This window comes from Peromyscus californicus, unplaced genomic scaffold (genome assembly GCF_007827085.1).
Source record: "Peromyscus californicus insignis strain IS unplaced genomic scaffold, ASM782708v3 Scaffold_15__1_contigs__length_86483966, whole genome shotgun sequence".
NCBI lineage: Eukaryota > Metazoa > Chordata > Mammalia > Rodentia > Cricetidae > Peromyscus > Peromyscus californicus.
This window is the reverse complement of record NW_026294447.1, coordinates 33,090,499-33,116,378: the sequence shown is the minus strand read 5'-3', so window position 1 is coordinate 33,116,378 and position 25,880 is coordinate 33,090,499. Positions and strand designations below refer to the sequence as shown.

Sequence of the window (25,880 nt, the reverse complement as noted above, 5' to 3'; positions counted from 1 at the left end):
TTCTCCCCCACACAAGTAAGTACACATCCTAACACTCGACTGCCTCCCCGCCCGTGACCGAAGATGATAGAAGGGATGAAGCACAGAGGCTGTCCCCTTTTCCTTCTTGTCAGGGTTTGAGGCAGGGTCTTGCTGTAGCCCAGAGGAGCCTCAAATGTCCACACGTCCTGCCTCTCCCTCCCGAGTGCTGAGTGTGCAGGTGTGCACCATCATGCCCAGCTCAAAGATTGATCTTGCAGGCTCACAGCTGTCACATTAAAACAAACAATCAACCAAACGGCAGTTCTTCGCTTATTGAAACTCACAATGTACCCCAGGCTGGCCTTAAACTCAGGGTAATCCTCCAGCCTCAAGCTCCCAAATGCTGAGACTACAAGTAGGAACTACTTTGCTGGCTGAGGCACTTGCTTTAAAGGCAGCTACCATAGAGTAACTTGGGAAACGGACAAAGCACTCACCTGATGTCCAGTTCACTACTGCAGTCTTAAAATACAACAGTGAACAACGGCTTGTGATAACCAGAAGAAGGTCTAGCATAAGGAAGGTACTCTCCTATTGCCACATCTTGGCTCTATGGTTAACACCTACACAGACAATTTCTTCACATGGTTGCTCTCACTATGTGAGTGATGAAATGTCTTCTAGAAAATCTGTTTGTATGTATGTACCTGTGCATGTTCTTGGGGTGAAGCCCAGGGATACCTACTTTTAACTAATGTTTGGTCCTTTGCATTGGCTCCTTTAGACAAGAGCATAGACCATAAACCCTAAAAAGTTATTTCAGAAATAATCTTTCAGTAGAATGGTAACTTAAAAACCTTAAAGTTAAGAATTCTTAATTATATTTTTTTCTTGATATGTTTAGAAGCTTCTGACTTAGATACATTGAATTTTAAAAATTAATTTGTCATGAAATTTACAAACCTTTTGTATGCTTATATCTTGGGTGTTCCTTATTTTGTATTTTTAAAGCACTAGGTGAAATGTCATGTGACCTATCATCTTCAAAATCACCACATCCAAACCCATAGTTCATACGTTGACCAATTATGCTTACACTGGATGTTGTAATCCCTATAAAATAAAATACATATTTATTTGAATAATTTAGGTAATACTTACAATAGGAGCATATTTCTCCTCTAAATCTATTTTGCTAGCTACCCTTTTGAAAAGATCAGTAACATAATATTAAAAATTATAATGTTAGTAATTTTTAAAGTTTTAACATATTTTAAACTATGTAACTTTCAATGAAATAAAAAATGTAATGTTTGAAAAAGTAACCAAATAATTGTATGTTAAAGTTGATGAGGAGACAGATATTTGTAATCCTAGCATCCAAGAACTGGAGATGGGAGGATCACGAGAGTGAAGTCAGCCTAGGCTACATACAAGTTCAAGGAGAACCAGGGCTACAAAAAAACAAATCAAGAACTTAACTGATTAAATTAATAAATAACATCCTTAACTTTTCACAAAAAAGAAAAAAATTACCAGTGTTAAAACAGTGGATCAAGGGGCCTATGTTCTTCACACCTTTTTCTTCAGCTCCCATGTGATGGGTGTATACTGGTTTGGCTAATTAGGCAGTACACTTCACATAAGAAGTCTGTATCTGAAATCATGTTCAGCAGCCTAGGTTTCTGCCCTGCTACTTAACTGCTGAGAGATCCTGGTAAGACATTTAATGTGTGTAAAATGGGAAGAAGAGTAGACACTTGACCAGAACTGTCACATGAGTTCAATGCAGGAAATACAGAGCTAGACATAGTGGTGTGTGCTTTAAAAGTACTAGTGCCTGGGAGGCTGAGGCAGGAGAAGCACCATGAGTTTGAGGTCAGCACAGGCTATATGATAAGTTCAAGGTCAGCCTGGTCTACACAGTGAGCCCTTGTTTTAGATCCCCTACATCTTCAAAAAGAAGGAAAAAGAAAAAAAAAAAAAAAGAGAGAGAAAGAGCAAATACACATGAAGAACTTAGTACACTGCCTAGCATACTGCAAATACTCAAATAGTATTTTATCTCTAATTAAAAAATAAAATAAAATAAAATACTATTGTGTATGCCCCTTTAACAAGTAACAAAGAATTTAGTCCACATTTGAATGTTATTATTGTCCATGTTATATAATACTTTACCACTACTGGAGCTACATAATGTTGACTAGGTAAAAATCCCTATTCAGCATATTTCCATTGCTGCCCATTTTTATACAAAGCTACATTATAAACCAGCAAGCAATAATAATATACTTCATTTTTAATAATGCAATACTTGGAGCTGGAGAGATGGCTCAGAGGTTAAGAGCACTGGGTGCTCTTCCAAAGGACCCAAGTTCAAGTCTCTGCACCCACATGGCAGCTCACAACTGTTTATAACTCCAGTTCCAGGGGATCCAACACCCTCACACAGACAAACATGCAAGCAAAGCACCAATGCACAGAAAATAAAAATAAATAAGTCATTAACAGTGCAATACTTTAATGAAAACAAAATAGTTGGAAAAGTGCTAGCTGTTGGAAGCTGGGCTAGGAAAATAGAAGACAAAAGCTTTCAGCTAATCTACCGAGTTTAAAGAAATATCTCTTGTAAGTGCTTACAAATACATGGACCTAGGTTAGATCTCTAGTACCACATAAGATTGGCATGGTGGCACATGCCAGTAATACTAACACTTGTGAGGTAGAGGCAGGAGGAACATAGATGTTCAAGGCTATCCTCACTTACAGCAAGTCAAGACCACCTGGCTACATGAGAACTCTCAAAAAAATAAAACTAAAACCTCATTTGAAATGATAATAGCCTTACAGAAGGAACTGATTCTTCTTTAAATTCTTAGTTTTAACAGTTAATCTAGATATTGGATATTGGTGGAAGATATTGGCTTAGGTGGAAATGTTTCTACTAATATTTCACACTAACAATGTAAGAAAATCATTTAGGAAATTCAGTGCTATTTACAGTAATAGCTGTAAAAATATATGAGGAAACATTCACTGGAAACAACTGTGGTAAAGACGTGTTGTCTTTATCATTTTTATACCATTTCTGCATTGAATTTTGTTCACGTGCATGTAAACAAATAACAATCAGTTACTATTAACAACTAGTAGTGCCTAGATGAACATATTTTTTTACTTGTCTTCTGTGATACCCAGTGTTCTCAAACTATGTTGTATATTAGAATTACTAAGCAAGCTCTCAAAATGGTGATAGTCAAGTTTCAGTGCATTTCTATTAAATAAAAATATCTTTTTTCCCTCTGCTTTTTTGAGACAGGGTTTCTCTCTGTAGCTCTGGCTGTCTTGTAACTCACTTTGTAGACTAGGGTGGCCTTGAACTCACAGAGGTCCTTCTGCCTCTGCCTCCTGAGTGCTGGGATTAAAGGCATATGCCACCATCTCCTGGTTAAATAAAATATCTTGTGGAGGAACCTGGCATAGGGAAATCAATGACTGAGTCAAGCAAATATTATTTCTTTCAAAACTAGAGCCATATTTACTCTCATTAGAATGCCTTTCTAATGAGTTGTGGTTAGTTGTAAATTAGTAAGTATAAAAACTAAATCTAAAATGCATTTCCTATATTACAAATCAACCATATTCTTTATAAAGTATATTTACAAAAACAACATACCTGTACTGGGACTCTGTTCAGCAGCATGGGAGACTTTCTTTGCAGAAGACAGTCTTGTTGAGCAAGGTTTTGATCCAAATGTTGGAAATATGTCTGACCTAATGAAACAAAGTAATTTCAATAAACATTTACAATTTAGAGCTGTGCAACACTTATATCACTCTTTGTATATTCTTTTCATTAACACATTAGGATACTAGATAAGCACAAAAACAAGAATGAAAAATTATGGCTAAAAACCCCACAGGGGGTTGTTCTGCTTTGATTTTTGAGACTGAGTTTCACTATGTAGTCTTGGCTGTGTTAGAACTTACAATAAAGACTCACAGAGATCTGTTTGCCTCTGCCTCCTAAGCGATGGAATTAAATTTGTATATCACTATGCCTGGCCTAGCTAAAAGTGAATTTTACTGCCTGAGTTGTAAAAGAAGCAGATCCAAATCATCTCCTAAAATACTACATACATGTAATCTATTGTTATACTATATGTATGTTCATGCATTACATGTACTACATGAATTACATGTAATACTATATACATATAATCTATTGTTATACAGACAGAAATAGAGACAACACTGTAATATGAACAGGAGCAACAACTGAGTTTGTAAATGCCACTTTCTAAAAACTACTCTTTGCTCTACCATCCATATATTATGAAGGCCCATGGGCCTTGCTTATCAAACTAAGCAAACTTTCATCATTAAGAATATTAAATCTTAATGCAAAGATATCCAGTAATGTTATAATACAATGAATGACAGACATTTTACAAAGCACCACAACTGACTAGCTAGTTACCATGTATATATTCCAATATCCTTAGTAAGAAATCAACTTTAAGTAATTAAACTTTTTAATATTTATTTTGTATACACAAAAACGTGTGTAAGTGTGTGTAAGTACATGTGTGCAGCATGTAAAGGTCAGAAATTGTTTCTTCCCTTCTGCCATGTGTGTCCTGGAGCTCAAACTCAGGGCATCAGGCTTGATGGTAAGCACCTTTACCCAGAGAACCATCTTGATGGCTTACTTTGAAGCTTTTGAAAGAGCCATTTCTCTAGACTACTAGAAAAGTACAATGCCGGGCGGTGGTGGCGCACGCCTTTAATCTCAGCACTCGGGAGGCAGAGCCAGGCGGATTTCTGTGAGTTCGAGGCCAGCCTGGACTACCAAGCGAGTTCCAGGAAAGGCGTAAAGCTACACAGAGAAACCCTGTCTCGAAAAACCAAAAAAAAAAAAAAAAAAAAAAAGAAAAGTACAATCATCTTGAGTATACTTTAGCTGGAGGAAAGAAAAAAATCTTCATTCTAAAAGGACAGTTTGCAACAGCTACCCTTCCAACTCACTAGAGATGACTTGTCTCCGGAGGCAGTGGTGGTGTTAATGACTCTTGAGGCAAGATACAAGGTGGTTAAGAATAATTATTCTCTACTTGGGAAGCTGAGGCAGGAGAATTCTGAAGGTAAGGCCATCCTAGACTATATAGCAGCTTGGAAAACTTGGCAAAACCATTAAGAAAACAACAGCAACAACTACAACAAAATCACAAAAGGGCTGCAGATGTAGTAAGTGATATCATGCTTGTCTGGTAACTACAAGGCCCTGTTCAATCCCCAGATCATTCACATTTCCCCAGAAGAATGTATTCCAAAGCAGTGAAACTCAAGGCAGAAATCTTAAATTCATTAAAGGTAATGTGGTCAATTCTCATCTTAGAGAGTTCAATACTTAGGGGCAAGAGAGATGGCTCATCAGTTAAGAGCACTGGCTGCTCTTCCAGAGGACCCAGGTTCAATTCCAGCACCCACATGGCAGCTCACAACTGTCTGTAACTCCAGTTCCAGGGGATCTGACACCTTCACATCAATGCACATAAAATAATTTAAAAAAGATACTTGAAGAAAATAACTCTGTGAGACAAAAGGAGAAATACATAATTCTAAATGTTACAAATATAAAATGAACTTCTCTTCTCAATTGGTTTCAAATTTTTAACAGTATGTTGCATTTGAAGGAGTTACAACACAAAATTTCATCTTTTTAGCGGATCAAGGAAGGACATTAGGTTTAAGAGGGGAAATATATATATAAAATGCTCATTGTAAGCTGTTACTTGGTTAAAGTCATTCTAGATCATTCTGTAAATATATTCCAATATTCTATCTGGGAAGGAACAATGAAAGAATTTCCAGGAATAAAAGGTTTCCAAGTGTAAGTTGTGATTTAAGTTAAAAATGTGAAGGAGAAAACTAAAGGAGGAGACAAACTTCTAAAATGGAACATAAAAATTCAGTTAAATTCTATAATTGCCAAAATAAAAGATCACCTTTCCTTTAATTAGGCAGTCTTTACCTCCATTTGTGAGAGGTTTATTAAATTCATTAAATTGAAGATAATTTTAAATTTTAAAAATTTACTTCCGATAACTGTCTATTAATAGGGATCCAAATAAAGCCAAAACAAAACAAAACAAAAAAGGGCTGACATCATCAAATTTTAGCAAAAACAAGCAACAGTCGTAACTTTCACATTACCAATGGGAATATAAAATTACATCATCAATTTAGACAGGCTGTTTAGCAATTATTTAAATATACATCTATCTACCCTTATCACGGCAATTCTACAACGGACTTTCAACCCCAAATAAAGGGAGAATGACTTCAAATTCTGAGGTCACAGAAATGCCCAGAGTCCAGGGTGAGGTCACTTTTTCAGAGTAGAGGCTTTCTGGGAAAGCTGCTAAGATAGCCAGGACTTGAATCCCAGCACTATTCTTTAGGTGGACCGACTCCTCACTGGGTTCCATGAGCTATAAGTATGGAGTCCCAAGCTTTAGAAGATTATGGAAATAAGATATAAGAAATAGGGGGGCAATACCTAGGAAGCACTTACTCATCAACTAGAATGAACTTGTGATGAGTCAAAATAAAAAAAATAAATAAATAAAATAATATAGTTGGCAAAAAAAGCAAATGATCTAGAAAAGAGCTAAGGGACCAAGAGTATTAGAATAAATCTTAGAAAAATAACTGGGGGTTTGATCCAAGGACCGTAATAATCAGGAGGTCTAAGTTACAGCTAGAGTCACACCCTCTTGCTATCCCTAGTTCACTAAAGGTAAACAAGGTAGGTAGTATGTGTAAACTTCCACACTGTAACTTACAGGTAGTTAACCTCTTCCTTTTTGTTTTATTTTTAAACAGGGTCTTACTATACAGCTCTAGCAAGCCTGTAGCTTGCTATATAGACCAGGTAATACTCAAACTCACAGAGATCTGCCTGCCTCTGCCTTCCCAGTGCTAGGATTAAAGGCGGGTGCCACTGCACCTGGTGTATTTAACATTTAAACACTTTTAAGAACTAAAAATAAAATCACTTTAAGTCTTTTCCGGATACAGTGTTAAAGGTCTAGATCACAATTAAAGGTGAATATTAACACGTCAGAAAATCAAATACATTATTCTCTTCCCCTGGGGAGTTGTAGAAAGAGACGAGGTCAAGGACTCTTGGCTGTAAACTCCACTTTCACTGTAAGAGCTGATGTTTGGCGAGGAAGACCGGGACGGGGAGTCCATGGTCAGCTCAAGCTTCATGGCAGAGTCAGGACTGTCGATATCAGAGGGGCTGCCGCCGCCGCCGCCGCCGCCGCCACCGCCGCCACTCAGCTTTGCCCTTTTCTTAGCCGCACTATTACGAAGGGACCTAAGAGAGCTCTGCATCTAAGAAAAAAAGAAAATAACTCGTGAGATTGAATTCTTATCTATATACAAGAGGTATCCTTAGATTTTTGAACTCCATTAACTTTGCCAAGCTAGCCAATCCTCCATCTAGTTTTTGAACTCCATTAACTTTGCCAAGCTAGCCAATCCTCCATCTAGTACAAACAAAATGGATGCTGATATATGCACAGAATAAAAACTAGATTACATTGTTCAGGTTAATAAACAACCTAGTAGGCTGTGAGTTGCTATGAGGACAACTCCCCCCCCATTACTAACCATGACATTTTTGGCAAATGGCAAAATGACTGACTATATTGTATGACTTCAATTAATACTGAATCGGTGACTCTGAAAGTAGAAATCACAGACTACAAGTGAGCGAAACTAATCAGCTCTACAGCTCCTTACCTTCTGGATTGCAACAGGAGGAAGCCATTTTATAGATTATGAAGTTTACATGAAGCCTGTATGGGCTACACTTCAAAGTAATGAGTTACAAGTGAGCTACATTGCCAGCCCCCAAACTGAATTATTTTTATATGTAAGAAAAACTGTTGTGGTATAAAAAGTACCACTTTTTCCTTATGCAGCAATTACATAACAGAATATTAGAGGGATTTTTAATGATTAAAAGTGATCTGAGCTCTCACCTCTTCTTGATCCAAATCTTTATCCCTGAAATTCAATTCCGAAAGATCAATTGCAAGACTATCTTTTTCACTTTTCCAAATATCATCAGGCTGTTTCTTTTTGTGTCCCACTGTGCTTAAGTCAGTTTTATCAGGCAAAAGGCTTAGTCCCCTTGGTATGGGAGGGACAGGCTTTGTCCCATTTAGGCCTCTCCGGGAAGAAGGTGATCTCACCAAGGCAGGTGTAAGTTGAACTGGAGTAGTTTTTTCTTGAGAATTTTCTCCTGTATGAAAAACATGTATTTTATTTTCTCTTATTTTCAGAGGAAGTAAGTTTGGAGCCTGTCCTGGAACTCACTCTGTAGCCCAGGCTGGCCTGGAACTCACAGAGATCCGCCTGCCTCTGCCTCCCAAGTGCTGGGATTAAAGGCATGCGCCACCACCGCCTGGCTAGAATATATTATCTTTAAATTAAATAACACATTATCTGTTGTGAAATATTTGTACACTGTGTGAAGATGTATTGCTATAATAATAAAATATTGCTATCATAATAAAAAACTGAACGGCCAATAGCTAGAAAGGAGGTATAGGTGGGACTTCCAGGTAGAGATAGAACTCTGGGAAGAAGAAAGGTGGAGTCACCAGCCAGACAGGAGAAGAAATAGGAAGTGCAAGATGGAAGAGAGGTAACACCATGTGGCAGAACATAGATTAATATAAATGAATTAATTTAAGTTATAAGAGCTAGTTGAGAGAAGCCGAAGCTAAAGGCCAAGTTTTCATAATTAATAAGTCTCTATGTCGTTATATATGGGCTGGTGGTCCCGATGAGAAAGTACTACTAACAATTATCTTATATTAGAACCAGACTATTATGTAAAACAAGATGAAATAAAAACATTAGTGTTTCCTAATAAATATAGCAAAAATAAGCATATGAAATCCCTGCATATTACATAAAAATACTACATACTAAGCTACATTTTCAGTCATCATGACTAATATTTGTTAATGATAAAAGTCTAAAATAAGCCAGAAAGTGTATACTTTTTGTTTAATTTAATTCTACTGGTATGTGTGAAGCAGCACTGGTCACTGGGGAGAACAAGCTGAACAGACACACACACACACACACACACACACACACACTTTTGAGATTCTGGGATCAAAATCAACACTTCACATATACTAAGAGCAAGAGCTCTACCACTGTGTTACACCCACAGACCAAAGTTTTCAATATGATATTTGATCTTAGAGGAAAAACAAAGAAATTACTAAAAGGATATGAAGGATCAGTGTGAGGAGAATGTTGTGATGTAGTAAGCTGAGTATAAAAGCATTGAGCTTATGTTTATAAACTGAACTCTAGTTGTGTGGGTATCTCAAAAGTGGAACATCTTATCTTAGAGGCTGAAGATAAGAAAGTATGTAGGATATAAGGAATGCCTTTTAATAGACTTTAGTTAGAAACTAGATTTGTCTGAATGAACTTACATGCTAATATCACGATTTTGGAGTACCATATTATTAAGAGATAATATTTTAGTTAAAAACAAGATAAAATTTTTTACAATAATTTTACACAAATATTAAAAAAAACTACTGAATGTCAAATACATGAATATGTATTATGGTAAAATGTGAATGATACTTTATATTTGTAATGGTAAAAACTTGCCAGTAGGCCCTTAAGCAACATGTACCTTTCTACTATAAAGCATTATTACTTTCCTAGTTCTGAAAAAAAAAATCTTAAAGTGGCAATGTAAGTAAATGACCATTTCAAATAATTTTTTTTTTTTTTTTTGGTTTTTCGAGACAGGGTTTCTCTGTGTAGCTTTGCGCCTTTCCTGGAACTCACTTTGGAGACCAGGCTGGCCTCGAACCCACAGAGATCCGCCTGGCTCTGCCTCCCAAGTGCTGGGATTAAAGGCGTGCGCCACCACCGCCCGGCCTTTCAAATAAATTTTAATTATCTATTTTGTCTATTAAATACACTGTTAAATACTTTCCTAAATATTTGTATGTCAGAAGAAAATATAATTCTCAGGATTTAAAATCTAACAACGTTATATATTAACTTCAAAGCATGAATTCAAACATAAACTTAAATAAAGCACACTAATCTTTACCATTGTTCCTACCTGTAGGGTCAGATGATTTCTGGTTGACAAGTTTTTTCTGTGGACTTGGTTTTGATAGTCCTTCAAAGCTTTTAAGAGGCCAAGAATTTGAGAAACTCATGGAATTATCTTGAGATTTCTTTGGAGATACAGAAAGAGGAGATGTGTGCTTTGGACTAGTTCGAGGAGATGAGAGAGGATAGGACGGAAGGATAAAGGGTCCTGGGCTCGCATTTGAACCAGAGTATGAAGAAGTTCGCTCTGTTTGACTACCAAACGTTTGCTGTGTCTTATTGCCGAAATTTAGGCTAGCATATACTGTAACAGAACAAAGAGAATACGTTATTTACATTTACACATTGTCTCAGAGTTCAAAGGCTCTTCCCCTTTCACAGTCAGATTCCCCCACATATAGCATTTATGTTTTTATATGGTGTCAGGCATAGAATTAATTTTGAACACTAACACTTCATGTCTTTGAATCCAAAGCTTTCTTATCCTACTGAAAACTTCTACCATATTTGTAAAGTTATTTTCTCCATGTAATTTTATAAAATTGTATTATGCAAGCATAAATAGGCATTTATCTCAAGTACATACATTAAAAGAATATTTTTAGTGAATCATTCTTCTCATAATAATTTTGGTGGACATATTTCTGTATCAACATATTTATTCTTTGAGCATTTGTCTCTTTTTTTCCCATACTTTATCTTCTCCCAACTTACGTTTGATACCTTTTAAATAATGACTTTTTAAAAGTGTGGCACTTAGTATTTACCACAGGGTCCTTCACATGTTAAGCAAATTCTCCATAGCTGTATTCCCCCCTGTAATCTCCCAGACCTGGTCCTCCACTGCTCTCCACCTTATTTATGGACTAGGCTAACGTAGTCTGACAGCAATAGTCAGCAGTCACACCGAGCAATCACCTCCCTGCTTTGCCAACCCTGGCGTTACAGGTGCACTGTCCTGGGTCTGGATTTACACGGGTGCTAGAAATTGTGATCAAAGGTCCCATGTTTGGAAGGCAAGTTCTTCACCACCCGAGCCATCTTTCCAGTCCCACCACTGTAGTGTAAATGTAAGTCTGCCTTATTTAGGTTGGTAGCAATTATTGGCAAGTTTGACTTAATTCTACATCTTGTCTTTCTTTCACTTTTGTCCTATCTTTTGCTTTTGTTTGTTGTGAAGCTGCCTTCAAACTCACTACCTAGCCTGCACTGGCCTTGAACTTCCTAACTCCTAACTCCACCTTCCTGGTGCTGGAATTAAAGGCATGCAAAAACAAGCACAGCTTTTGTTTGTTTGTTTAAAATAATAGTTCTTGGGATGAAACCCAGAGTCTGTGTTCTAGGTAAGCGGTCTTCTAATAAGCTACCATCAGATCAATTTTCACAACTACTTGTGTATACAGTAGTGTATACGCTTATATCTATCCTCTTACGCCTCTACATTTTTCCCCTTTTTTTGAAACAGGTTCCCACCCTGTAGCCCAGGCTGACCCAGCCTTTATGTCATGACAATTCTGCAATTTTCCTGCTTATGCTTGGATCACAAGCATAAGCCACCATGTCCACTTTATATCCTCTCTTATCTGAAACAACCTGTCAAGAAGTTATAGTTCCTAAAAAGTCAACGAATTCTACGTAGCTTTAAAATTTAAATAACTGCACGCATATGGTACTCATTTAATGTTATTTTCAATTTATGTTAGCCTTCATCAGAAGTTTATAAACTTTAATTAGTCATATTTAAATCAAAATTAAAAAGTCTAACATTTTAGAATAATAATTATGAAAAGTATTAGTATCATTAGATTGTAACAAGTTTTCATTATTATCATACAAAGTAACATGTGAGCTAGTGTCAGAAGTCTTACATATTTATAAATACCTTTATCGTGGTGGCCATTGGCTGTCCCCAGGAACTCTAAGTCAGAACCCACACTGCCAGTTTTACCTGTCTGTGACAGTCCAAGTTGCCCACACTTCCCAGGAAGATTTGTCTGATGAGTCAGAGCATTACCTTTGAAGGGAGGCACAGGGGGAAACAAAGTGAAAGTAAATGTTATTTGATGAATATATATTTCATAAATGTTGGTGTCATCATATTCTGGCCTTTTTTTTTTTTAACTCACGACTAGTCAGATTTTCTAATAACAAACGTTATCCTTTTCTTGCTTGCCTCACTTACAGGAGACACACACACACACACACACACACACACACACACAAACACACACAGGAAAATAAGAGGAACTCTGCCTTGACACAGCTCAATGAGCATTCAGGAGACAGAGGTAGAGGCAGGAAGATCTCTATGAGTTCAAGGCCAGCCTGGTCTACATATTGAGTTCTTCTGTATCCCCAGTGCGGGGGCTGATGGCATACACCACCATGCCTGGATGAATACCTAGTTTCTATGACAATTACACAATTAAACATCTTTTCAATTTTTCTGAAGTTCTTAGATTATTTTTTTACTTCCCTTTTCTCACTCTTTGTAAGGAATCTACCAGCAAATCATGTCAATCTTACCTATGACATATAATCAGAATCCCATCATTTCTCACTACATTCACTGCTATGCTGGCTAAATTCTCTATAAACCTTCGCCAGGGTTATGACAAGGAACTCAAATGGTTCTCCCTCTTTCTCCCTTTGCCTTCCCTTTACCTGTTTTAAATATAATATCTAGAATGAGCTTGCAAGACCTAAGGGAAGTACAGCACTTCTTCAAAGTTCTCAGAGTAAAGGCTAGCTCATCCAGTCGTCTAAGAGGTCTCCCCAAGGAGGACCTCCATGGTCTCGGTCATTTTCAGCTCTGCACTCCTTTCTTCTCATTCCGGTCACACTAGCCTCTGCCACCTTTGTGAAACAAGTCCTCCACTCAACTTCTTACTCACTCTGCCCTGAAACCACTTGCTCCTCTCTCCTCACACCTTCTGGTTTGCTTCCAATATCCCCTCCTGAATATGGCGGCAGCCTTTAATCACATGGTTTAAAATATTCCTCTTCCTCTTCCACATCACCATCTACTCTTCCAAGTCTTACATGGATTTGATATTCGCTCCCCTGCTCAAGTAGAATTGAAGCTTTTCTGTTTGCTTTGTTTTTGAGACAGGCTTCACTATGTAGTCCTGGCTGGCCTGAAACTCTGTAGACAAGGCCTGGAACTCACAGAGATCTGTGGGTCTCTCCTTCCCTAGTACTAGCATTAAAGGTATGTATCACCACATCCAACACAGGGTAAAATCTGCTTTGGCTTTGTTATGCCTTTCTTGAAAGCTACATCTCACTAAGAAAAGTATCTGACATGTAGAGATGCTCAAGAAATATTAGAGGCTTATTAAAGGACTATGGCCCTACATTACTAATAGACTGCAATGAGAAGACCTATGATCTCATGACACAATCATGTCAAAGTGCCAGCTTTTTATCCAGTCTTCAATAAGCATTTATTAAACAAGACTTGCCTGTTGGATTATATATACTTTTTACAAGCCCTCAAATGGGTAATGAAGTTTAGAGAATCTTTAACTTAGCTCAACACACCTATTATCCCAAACAATTTACTTACCAGCACCACATGTAGGAATCGAGTCTGAGTTAAAATCCCGACTACTCTGAAATAAGTTTCTTGAGGACCTTTTTTTGCTAAAACATAAATCATCACTGTCCGGCAGTCCTTGAGAGGACTTTAATGTTGGAGATGAGATGAGGTCACGAGCTGAAAACTGAGAAGAGAGTAAGTCAGCAAATTTTTGCTGAGCCTCATATTTTTATTAATATGAAAAAATAATTTAGATCCAAATACAAAACTCAGATAAAAGAAAAATATTTTTGAGTATGCAATTCACTCATTCAGCATGACACACTAACAATATTTTTCCTTCCAAGATAGAAAGGCCTTTTCCTTTACTATATCTCAATTCTTTACTTTACCTTTCTGCAATATATATTAGTGAGGAGACAAAAAAAAATGATGATAAAGGATGAAAGAAAAACACACACAAAAAAAAAGTCTGCTCAGCAGCATAAGCTCTACTCTATTCCATCTTTCAGGGTTAGTCAATAAGCAACTGAAGATCACTGAATAAACAAACAGCCTACTCTTCTCACCACGGTAAAGTTATTACTAATATTCTGCAGCCCAAATAGAACTACTACAAATGAACAGGTAAAGTATGTAAGCACCAGGCTCCAGTTACAACCACTTAAGTAGGGGCTAGAGGTGCATTCAGTGATAAAGCATGTGCCTACAAACATGTGAGAAGCCTGACTAGCAACAAACAAAAAAGCCCAAGTATATCACACATACACACACACACACACACACACACACACACACACACACACACACACAAACAAACACACACACAGTGAATGGTTTCCAGGTACTTTCTTATGCATATCACATGGTCTATAAGTGATAAACATCCACAATTCAGTACTACAATTTCTACAATTGATCATATGATAGTAAAAGGATCAAATAGAATTAAAGAAGCCATTTATAGTGAACTTCTAATTGAGTATTTTTTAAAAAGATGCATTAACAGATAAAACAGTAGGTAATCCAGTAAAGATTCCTTTACATTATATTTGCTTTGCAATTAATTTCAGCTTTTTTTTTTTTTTTTTACCCATCCTCCCCTATTACCTTTCCAAACTCTAATAACTCTACTACATCCAGGTGTTTTTTCTTTTTTTTTTTTTTTTTTTTAGCTTCCACACTGCAGAGAACGTGCAGTTCTCTATTTCCATTAACATAATTTTCATGGTTTTTACAAGCATTAAATATAAAATTTTCATATTCGGAGAATTCTAGAATTTTAAAAAGAAAACTACTTATTGGTGATAATCTAATATTTACACTGATAACTTTCAGACTGTTAATGATTTTGACAAGCTCTAATATCAAATTTGCTTGTTTTAGAGGGTTTGAGGTAGGATCTCATAGCCCAGGCTGGGTTCAAATTTACTATGTAGTCATGAATAACATAAATCCCTGATTTTTCTGCCTCTAACTCCCAAATGCTGACATTACAGGTATGAGCCATCAGACACAATTTTTGAAGCCCTGGAGACTGAACTCAGAGTCTCATCATGCTGGGCAGGCACTCTACCAACTTAGCTATAAAGACATTATGAAGCCTGTTGTTTATTGATTGACTGACTGACTGATTTATAGAGGCTGACCTCAAATTTGCCATTTATCCCAGGCTGGCTTGTAATTCACAAGTCTGCTTCAACATGCCAAATGCAATGATGATAGGCATGTGCCACCACACTTGACAAAGAGAGTTTTTCCTATTCACAGAAGAATACAATCAATACCCACTCCCCTTGACTCATATGGGTCCCGGAGATCAAACTCAGGTCATTAGGGTTGGTGGCAAGTGCCTCTACCCACTGAGTCATTTCACTAGCTCCAGAATCCATGTTTTGAACAAGATCTCGAGGCAATTCATACACACATTAAAATGTGCTAACATTAAATTAAAACTCATCTTTTCCTTTCGACTTTAAAACACACACATACATACACACACATCTTGCTATAGAGAAGCAATAGCAACAGTAGTAGATACAACCAATAAGACATAACAAACATATACATCACATATGAATGCAGGGACTGAATTGTCTACATCTTTCATGCTTACTATCTACAGTACGAACCACAGAGAATATCTGCTGAATTTAGAGTTGACTCTCCACACTGTCTCTTATATCAGGGCTTCCTATTCAAAGGTAAGCAGTAATAAACCCATCCTGCTACGTCCTTGAACTGTGTTACTTGGGGCTTTCCTTCATTGTCATCAACAGTGGGAAGAGCACTGTGGTTAGTACTGTTATAAAACCCACACCATGGGCGGGAGAAATGGCTCAGTGGGCAAAGAATCTTGCTGCCAAGCCTGATGACCTGAGCTTAACCCTCACGTGGAGGAAGCAGGAAACCAACTCCTACAAGTTGTCCTCTGACCACCACATGCTCACTGTGACACACTGTCACACATGCATAAACTAATAACTGTAATATTTTTTAAAGGAAACAAGATTAAACTGAAATAGTATTTAAATATCAAAACAAAAACAGTTCCTACCATCATATTGTCTGCCATTACCAAGGAGAAAGACATCATGACTCATTTATGTTAATATCAGGAAGAATGGCAGTGCTATTAAAAGGCAGTGCTTTAAAGAGTAGTCTGTAAACTCCCACTTGTCTTGAAACATGATCAAAAGACAGATGCTTACTCAAGGCTAACAGCCTGTGTTTCCTCAGTATTCACTTCACACACTTTTAACTTTAAATACTCTCCTTCCTATGCTATATGAAAAGGCTCTTTTCCATGTCAAAATGACCTTTAAATATCTAAATTTTCTATTTTGATAAAATCATTGGTAACTACATAATTACGATGTCAAGTTAGAATATAACAAGAAAGTTATTATAAGTCTATATATCAAGGCACAAATATAATTCACTAAAAAACTAAAAACGAAAAAATTCACTGAATTCTTGAAATAAAAATAAAATTTTAAAGTCTAAATTCTGAAAAAAAGATCAGTTAAACAGACTATGACATTATAGTACTATTATTCATAGCCACTAAACTCCTACTACATATTATTTGATGTTAAAAAAATGTTCATAATAAAGTACATGAAAGGTGGCACACTTTAGGGGCTGGAGGTGTCTTAACGGTTAATGTACTTGCTGCTGTACCAGAGGACCTGGATTTGGTTCCTAGCACACATATGGCAGCTCATAACTATCTTTCAGTCCAGTTCCAGCGCCCTCTGCTTACCTCTGCTGAGGAACCACACATGCACATACATAGGTACAGGCAAAACACTCATACATATAAATATTTTTTTAAAGGGGGACACTTTCATTTATGGAAATAAGATCTGAACCTTTATACATAAATTAAAATGATAAAATATTGCAAGGCACTGGTGGCGCACGCCTTTAACCCCAACACTCGGGAGGCAGAGCCAGGTGGATCGCTGTGAGTTTGAGGCCAGCCTGGGCTACAGGGCAAGTTCCAGGACAGTCACAATTGTTCACAGAGAAACCCTGTCTGGAAAAACAAACAAACAAACAACAACAACAACAAACCCAAAATACTGACTACATGTAAATCTCTTTCAATAGTGGGATTGTGAAAAATTTTTAATTTTTCTTTTTTTTTCCTATTTTCCAAATTTTCTATGTGAATATATACAATTTTTATATAAGAATAAGAGCTGGGCAATGGTGGTGCACATCTTTAATCCCAGCACTTGGGATGCAGAGGCAGGCAGCTCTCTGTGAGTTCGGCCAGCTTGGGCTACAAAGCAAGTTCTAGGACAACCAGGGCTGTTACAGAGAGAAACCCTATCTTGAAAAACAACAATAGCAACAACAACAACAAAAGGAATAAGAGATTAAAAAAAGATAGAATGAAAAGTACTTCTGGAATACAAGGAGTAGGGTGCAATATGTAAAAACAAACCCTGCTCTTCAATTTTCATGGGCTTCCGACTGTGGTACATGTCTGTCTTGTCACTTTGCTCTAGAACCCTGTTGTTTCTCCTTCAGCTTTGAGGTATATGTTTGCTTTGTCTTATTGGTTTTATCTATCACTATTCCTTAAATGAGGTTCTATAGCAAGATTTGATCTCTGCAGTGGTTTGAATGAGGCCCCGTTGGTGTGGGTCTTTGGGGGAGGCTTAGGAGGTATGGCCTTGCTGGAAGAGGTATGTTTTAGGGGGACAGGTACGATTTCATTCCAGTTTGTGTTCTCTGCTTTATGCTTTACAGTTAAAGATGTGGTTTTTCAGCTTTCTGCTCGGGCAGCCTGCCCCCGTGCCTCCCGCACCATTATGGACTCTCTCTCCTTCTGTAATCGTAAGCCTAAATACACTGTTGTCGTTGGTCCTGGTGTTCTATCACAGCAACAGAAATGTAACTGACACAGTCTTAAGCACTCTGTGTTACTCTGTATGCCTCTCTTACAGAACCATCAGCTCTGTTTCGGTGACAGTCTCACCACATGACCTCCAGAGCCACAGTCACGCCTACAAGGTGGGGCCAAGAGAGGACCCTGAAGACCCGAGATCCGGATGCGCCGGCTCTCTTGGGGACAGAGAGACACTTTACAAAACCAAAGGCTGGGTTTTTGAAAAGACCAGTAAAACTGATAAGCTTTATTTAGGCTAAAAATAGAAGACACACATTTCTAATAGCAGAAATGAAAGAAAAGCACATAAATCACATCAATATTAGGATGAAACAGATAATTTGACCAGGTCTACCTCTGAATTCACTGAATAAACAATCACCTTCTAGAACAGAAAGCACAATGCTCAGCTGTGTTCATTAATGAAATCTATTCAACATTCACAGAAGAAATTATGTCAATTTTCTATAATCTTACTTAGAAGGCAGACACATAAGGCCTACTTCCTACATCATTCTAAGAGGCTGTTATATGCTGTATGACTGCAATTTCATGAAACGCAGAAAAAGACAGAAGTGTAGAAATACAGAATGTTTGCCAAGGGATGGAGATGGAAGGAGGGATAAGCATTCACAGCACAGAGGATATGTGTGGCAGTTAGCTATTCTTATGTGACCACAATGGTGACTCTCGTGCACACAGATATACACTTGCCAAAACCCCACAGGATATACAAGGCAGGGGTGGAGCCTAATTAAAGGATGAACTTTTGGGTTCTTCTTACTGTAGTTTCACTGACTCTACCATCATAATGTGCTACCGATGATGTGCTTGAAGTTCTGGAGAGGCTATTTGAGTGTGTGGGCAGGAAATTCACAAACCACCTGCACTTTTCACTTAGTGTAGCTATCATCCCAAATCTGCTCTAAAAATCAAACAGCAACAATAATAATACACATACACACCTCTTTAAAGCTGCACATTTTCAAATGTGTATCTATTTAGTCCAAGCCCTCATTTTAGATAACTTATAGCATATTTCTACAAGCATTTCTGAGTACATATTTACAAGTTGATTTCTATGGCAAATTTCAGTTTCACCACAGAAGCTTTCAGTGAAAATTAGTCCAAACTGGCATTTCAGAAATGCACTTATTCTCTGATTCCTGCTGTTATGGTTAGCACCAGAATCTTTTATTGTTATTATTATTACTATTATTGTTGTTATTTTATTTTGATAAAGTGTGTCATGTAGCCTTAGTTGGCCTCCAACTCACTAATTAGCCAAAGATGCTTTTCAACACCTCAACCACCCGCCTCCACCTCCCAAATGCTAGGATTACAAGCATGTGCCACCATGCCTAGCCAGAACAGAATCTTAATATAACCACTAAACATCTTAGTCACAGAACAAGCAGTTTTAATAATAATCCTTACAAAAAAATCAACTATGGCCAGTTAATGTTTACAATTACATGGCAATAATCATATAAACAGACTATATAAATCTGAAAATTATTCCCAAAACAACCTATACATTTTAGAAATGGAGGGCCAGGAATTTGGCTTAGCGACAGAGTACTGGCCTAGCAAGTACAAACCCTGATGGCTCAATCCTTAGTATAAAAATCAAATAAGCAAAAAAGATGGAACTGGAGATATAGCCTAACAGAGTGCTTACCTAGTACGTTAAGGCCCTAGGTTCAATCCCAGCACCACAAGAAATAAATAACTAAATACAACCCTTTGGAATGGGAAGAAATAAGTGAGAAATTAGAACACTTAAAAGTCAGTTCCATCTGCGTCAGTACTACTACACGAAGTCTAAATGTGAAAATTGTATTGTATATACTGTATTGTATATACTGTAAATCCCTCACTTTATTTTATGGTGGTGCAAAAGCAATATGCACTCATTATGAATGGTACTTTGAATTTTGATCCTTCCTTGCAATGCTGAGCAGTACTCAGTTAGCCCTAGGGTCATAAGCAGAAATAACCTCTTCTCTACAGTATATCAGGCTGCTAAGCTATGATGTTTGATAGGCCAGGTTTAATAAATGTGTTTTGACTTACGACATTTTCAAGTTACGATGAGTTTACTGGGGTATAAATCCATCATAAAGAGCATCCGTATTTGCCCTGCCAAAGAATCAGTTTATTCAAAATTTTTGTTGGTTGTTAGGTTTTTCCTTTTATTTCATTATTGTGGTGCTGGAGGGGCCAATGCAGGTCAAGGAAACACTCTGCCACTGAGCTACATTGCCAACCCTTTGAAAAGTCTGTAGCTGGAAGTTTTTCTGTGTCCCGCCCGGTCCCACAGTTGGGATAAATCTCCCACTCTCCTCCCCCAAGTAAGCACACAGGCTTATATTAATTATAACTGCTTGGCCATTAGCTCAGGCTTATTACTGACTAGCTCTTACACTTAAATTAACCCATAATTCTTATCTATGTTTAGCCACATGGCTTGGTACCTTTTCTACCTTGTCATCTTGCTTCCTCTGTGTCTGGTTGGCAACTCCTGACTACACCCTTCCTTGTCCCAGAATTCTCATCTGTTTACCCTGCCTATACTTCCTGCCTGGCTACTGGCCAATGAGTGTTTTATTTATCAACCAATCAGAGCAACACATATTCAAGCACACAGAACAATATCCCACAGCAAAAGTCTTAATAAAGCTGTGTGATAATTCAAAATACAAAAATAACTACGGAGCTGGACATAATGGCACACGTCTTTAATGCCAGAACTCAGGAGGTGGTTCTTTGTGAGTTCAAGGATAGCCTGGTCTATATAGTGAGTTCCAATATAGTCAGAGCTACATAGTGAGACTCTGTCACAGGGGAAAAAAACAAAAACAAAAAGAACTACAAAGAAACTTTGAACTTTATCTACAATGATGTTGGAAGCTAGGCTTTTGTTACAAAAGAAAGGAGACCAAATATGGAATAAAAGAAAATGGCAAAGAACCTGCATTGCCCAATTCAACTGGAATTACTCATAGGAACTTATTTTTAAAAAGATCTTCTTGGTTCTGTCCACTGCAAGGGATGATCTGCAACAGCAAGAATTAGCAATGAGTAAAAACAGAAATTGATTTTAAAATATTACTCTACTATATTGCCAATATTAGGATCCTATAGGAAATAAAACAAAACAAAAAACCAAAAAAAACCCCAGCTGATCCCAGTGTGAAACAAGAAAAATATCAGCTAAGTCTTACTACTGTAGCTTAAGGAAATACTCAAACACTAGTCATGCTTAAAGATCACAGAAGCCAGCCATTGGTCAAACATGTAATTTAGTATCAAAAAACTTAATTTGATGGCCAACACTAAATGAACTAAATGTAGTTTTGGAGAGTTTTTGTCCCTTTTTTTTTTTTTTTTTTAAAAAAACCTTACAGATATTTTGCTTATATGTTATGTTTCTGATTTTGTGTTTTTATGGGATTTCTGTGTGTCTGAGTGTTTCTTGTGCTTTTTCTTCAGCTCTTTTCCCCCCCTGTTTATTTTTTCCTATTCTGGATTGTCATTTGTTTTTTAGTTGCCTGTTTATCTCCTAATGCAAGAAAGACTGGAGATCTGGATGGGTGGGGAGGTGAGGAGGATCCAGGAGGAGTTGGAGGAGAAACTATGATCAGAATATATTACATGAAAAATCTATTTTCAGTAAAAATTTGAATTATAAATAAATGAAAAAAAAAAAAAGAAAACCAACAGTTTGGGACTGGAAAGAATGTTCAGCAGTTCAGGGCTCTTGCTGTTCTAAAAAGGACAGAATTTGGTCCCCAGCACCTACACAGGGCCAGTCACAGAATTCTACAATTCCTCTAGCTCTACCAAATCTGACACCCTCTCTGGCTTTCGCAGGTTTGGACACACACACACACACAGGCATACTCACACAGACACATAAACAGAAATAAATCTTAAAAAAAAAAAAAAAAAGCCAGGCAGTGGTGGCACAAGCCTTTGATCCCAGCACTCGGGAGGCAGAGGCAGGCGGATCTCTGTGAGTTCCAGGCCAGCCTGGTCTACAAAGCAAGTTCCAGGTCAGCTAGGACTGTTACACAGAGAAACAATGTCTTGGGGGAAAAACAAACAAACAAACAGACAAACAAACTTGATTTTAAGGAGCAAAAATTAAAGACAAATATAATAATTACATATAGAAAAGAATTTTAAGCAACAAATATAGACGAAATGTTTTTTGCCTCTATACTCTTTGTAGCCACCAATATAATAACTGATACAAGTAAAAATACTCACCTGATGTCAAAAACATTGTTGAGGTATTTGTAGGGTTTCAATGTAACATCCATAGTAAAGAATCTTTATAATGTATCTTGTTGTCAGTGGTTTACTCAAGGTAGGACAACAATGTGCTGTATCCATTACTTAGGTAATATATGCTAAGAATTTTATCTTCAGTCTAATCATACAGAAACAATCAGATAAATTCACAATTACCCTAGCCTTCAAGAGGAAAGGGGGCCTGCCATGAAAAAACATACAAACTCACAAACAAGTAGGGACATAATAGTAGATAAAAAGACAATAGCTACAACTACCATGACTGGATCTTAGATGATAAAAGTAAAGCAAAAAACATAAAACACAGTTTGGGAACAAATGGAGAAATTTAAATAAAAGCTATATACTATTCAATTACTATTAGTATTCCAAAGCACGCCAATATAGTTATAAGGTAACTTATTTTAGGAGACATATGTCAAAAAATTAAGGAATGAAATCCAAAATATGTGCTATTTACTATCAAATGGTTCATAAAATATGGAGCAAATATTGCAAGATGTTAACAGGCAAATACAGATGAGGCACATGAGTACTAATTTACATGCAGACTTGTAAATTTTAAACTAAAAGCTTTTCAGGGACAGGAATCTAAGTTCAAAGATCAGAACCTTGGAGGCTTTGGGATTTGCTCTAGTGGAGTTACTTTTCCTAGCCTGGTATTGTTCCTCAGCACTCGATTTCTATTCTAGCACTGAACACACAGGTTAACTGCCCATTTGTAACTTTCTCCAGAAGCCACTTGGAACTGGAATTAATTCTTTATCTGGTACCTACTAGGTATTGGCTGTTTGTTGTATGATTGAGATGAGTGATATGATGAAAACAAATAAGCCAGAATTGAAACCCATTTATTGTCCGTATCACATTGTACCTCAAATTTAATCAAGAAGGAACCCTATTAAATGACCTTACATATCCCGTACCGTTATAATGGATGTCCACATAGCACTTAATTCAAAATTTTCTTTGTAAATTATTTCATTTTCAACTCAAGAAAATTCAGCATACCTGCTCTGAATCTTTAGTGTCCTTGGAACTGGAGGTCTGGTTTTCTCCAATGACTCCAGGCTGCTCATTTTCCCAGGGTAATTTGTTTTTCCCTTTTCCAGCACTTAATACCCTTCGGGTACAGATCGTTGGACTGTAGGAGCCATACAGCTGCATGCTGTCCCTCGTGTGGTCGCCACAGTAACAGTGTGCACTCTGAGTTCTGTTACCAGACATAAGCCAGTCTGTATCTGCTCCATGTGCCAAATGGCTTGACCTCCCCTGGGCAGAAGATGGCATGAGTATTGCATACTCCACAAACCCCTGTTCTGTTAGCCGTGGTAGAGTTTTTCTGGCCAATCTGGCCTGCACAGCATTCATCACACCATCCCCATTATCTTGCAGTTCAACAGTATCTACAGCTTTAAAAAGGACATTGGTTTTACCTGAGCCCATTGACGAAGCCAAAACAGCAAAGGCTTCCAGAGCTGCCTGGCGTACCCTGCGTTTGCTATCTACCAGAGCTGGAGCAAGATCAAAAGACAGTTTGGCTAAGTCGAAATCCTCACTGGGATAGGTCAGGAGGGAACAGATGCAAATGTTCACTACTTCCTCTCTTACTCTGGAATGCTTATGCTTAAGATTTTCCAGGAGCAAACAAAGTACCTGCTGAGGACCTACTTCCTTCATCAGCTTTAGAAAGATTTTCATGTATTCCTGCTTGATCACCAACTTGTTGTCGGCCAGCACTTTCACAGAAGCGGCTATAACTGGTCCCAGGTACTGCTGTACCTGCTCTCCCAGTCGAATGACCAGTAAATGCAGAACTTGTAGCGTGCCATGGACCACTTTGAAATTGGAATCGTCTAACAAATTATACAGTAAGCTAATGAAACCAACAAGACTAGAATGAGGGGTAGAGCTTGGGTTAAATTTTCCCAGCAACTGTTTTAGTTCTTCGACAGCCTGAGTCCTGTTCTTATAGTCTTCCTGATCCAACAATCTTGCATGCAGGTCCTGAGGAATAATCCCAAATTTAAGATTGCTGTTGGAAAGAGTCACTACACAAGGGGCAGGATCTTCAGAAAACCCAGAGGCTTCAAGCTCCAAATAATAAGGAACCTGATTCCCAAACTGAGACTCCAGGCGGCGATTGTAGTGCCTCCTCAAAGCAGAGGGCAGACGAGAGATGTAGGACTGAAACCTCTCTTGACCAAGTCGTTCTCCAATTTGTTGAAGTGTAGAGAATGCTGTCTCAGATTCTTCTTCCATCTCTTGATCGCCAAGTTTTCGGGCCAGAGCTATTATTACTTCAGTGAGATCCAAGCCCGGCAACAAATCCTCGGGAGTAAGCAAGATGGGGAGCAAGAGCGCAGTGGAAGCTCTAAGCCGGGCATCTGGACTTTCCAGGCCTTGTATAAGCGTTCTCAGTACCTGCCCAGAACTTCGCCTCAGACAAATATGCAGGATCTGCAGCGCATCTTTCCGGAGGGCTGGATTATCTTCTCGTAACGAGACGACTAGCTGAGGCAAAAGCGCTAAACTAAAGGCCTCTTCCAGCTGAACGGCCTCCCCCTGACCCCGAAGGACGTCCGACAGCAGCTGCAAGCAGAGCCTCTTCTCATCACTACCGCCCTCCACAAGCACTCGGCCCAGCGCCCGATACAAGGCTTCCTTGCGGCGGGGAAAGCCAAGCCGGCCGCCCCGCCGCGGCAGGGCAGCCTGCAAAGCCTGGAACGCCTCGGAAGGATCCGGTGCGGTGCGCAGGAGTTGAAGGAGCCGAGTCTCCTCCTCATCTCCTCCCGACAGCCCACTTCCAGGCCCCCCCGACCAGCTACTTGAGACGGCCTCCGCCGGCAACAGGAGGGTCGAGGTCAGAGGCGACGGCGTCGAGGGGCAGGAGCCGTGATCCCCGGCCGCCCCACGGCAGTAGTAGTTTTTCTCGCCTCTCATCGTGGCCCCGGCTCGACGACCATCAGTCCCTGGGGCGGAAGGACGACCGCGGCTCAGGAGGCGATAGGAACCAAGGGGTGCAAGGGGCGGCGGCAGGAGCAGCTCGGAAGGCGCGGCCGCCATCGAGGGTCGTCAGGTAGCGACGGCTGGAGGGAACCATCGCCGTCTTGGGAGGGCTGGATGAGGCCCAGCCTTCCAGCTCCTCTCCAAGGCCCGAGGTGCAAGAGGATGGGAAGGAACGGCTCGGGTCAGCTGCCAGGCCGCTCGGGCCTTCAACTCCCGGAGCCAGCCTCCGGCAAAATGGCCCCCGCCTGAGCCCGGGACCCCACAGCCGCCACCCGGCGTAACCAGGGCCACCACGTGACCAAACCGAGCGCTTCCATGGTGATGCACCCAGCCCGGACCTCTTGACCCGGAAATTAACATCCCGAGATGCATGCTGGGTCATGTAGTCCACGTAGGGAGTTATGCCCAGGCAGAAGACTCCTGGAAGAGGAAGTTGGACTGTTGGAACGTAGCCAGAGTGGTGAG

General features: G+C 38.8%; 1 protein-coding gene across 3 annotated transcripts in view; it reads right to left on the bottom strand.

The window, feature by feature from the left end:
- Togaram1 (TOG array regulator of axonemal microtubules 1) overlaps positions 1 to 25,670 on the bottom strand; it is a 61,485-nt gene extending 35,815 nt beyond the window's left edge. The window contains exons 1-8 of one of the 3 annotated variants that reach the window (XM_052738599.1): positions 23,418 to 25,670; positions 13,712 to 13,868; positions 12,026 to 12,157; positions 10,151 to 10,447; positions 8,022 to 8,284; positions 7,106 to 7,368; positions 3,641 to 3,738; positions 925 to 1,074 (exon numbers count right to left, since the gene is read on the bottom strand). In XM_052738599.1, the coding sequence (XP_052594559.1) occupies positions 925 to 1,074; positions 3,641 to 3,738; positions 7,106 to 7,368; positions 8,022 to 8,284; positions 10,151 to 10,447; positions 12,026 to 12,157; positions 13,712 to 13,868; positions 23,418 to 25,472 (3,415 nt within the window). In that variant the 5' untranslated portion in view covers positions 25,473 to 25,670. The remainder of the gene's footprint in view (positions 1 to 924; positions 1,075 to 3,640; positions 3,739 to 7,105; positions 7,369 to 8,021; positions 8,285 to 10,150; positions 10,448 to 12,025; positions 12,158 to 13,711; positions 13,869 to 23,417) is intronic. The other 2 variants (XM_052738600.1, XM_052738601.1) reach the window with 2 other exon arrangements.
- Between the last annotated feature and the right edge of the window lie 210 nt (positions 25,671 to 25,880).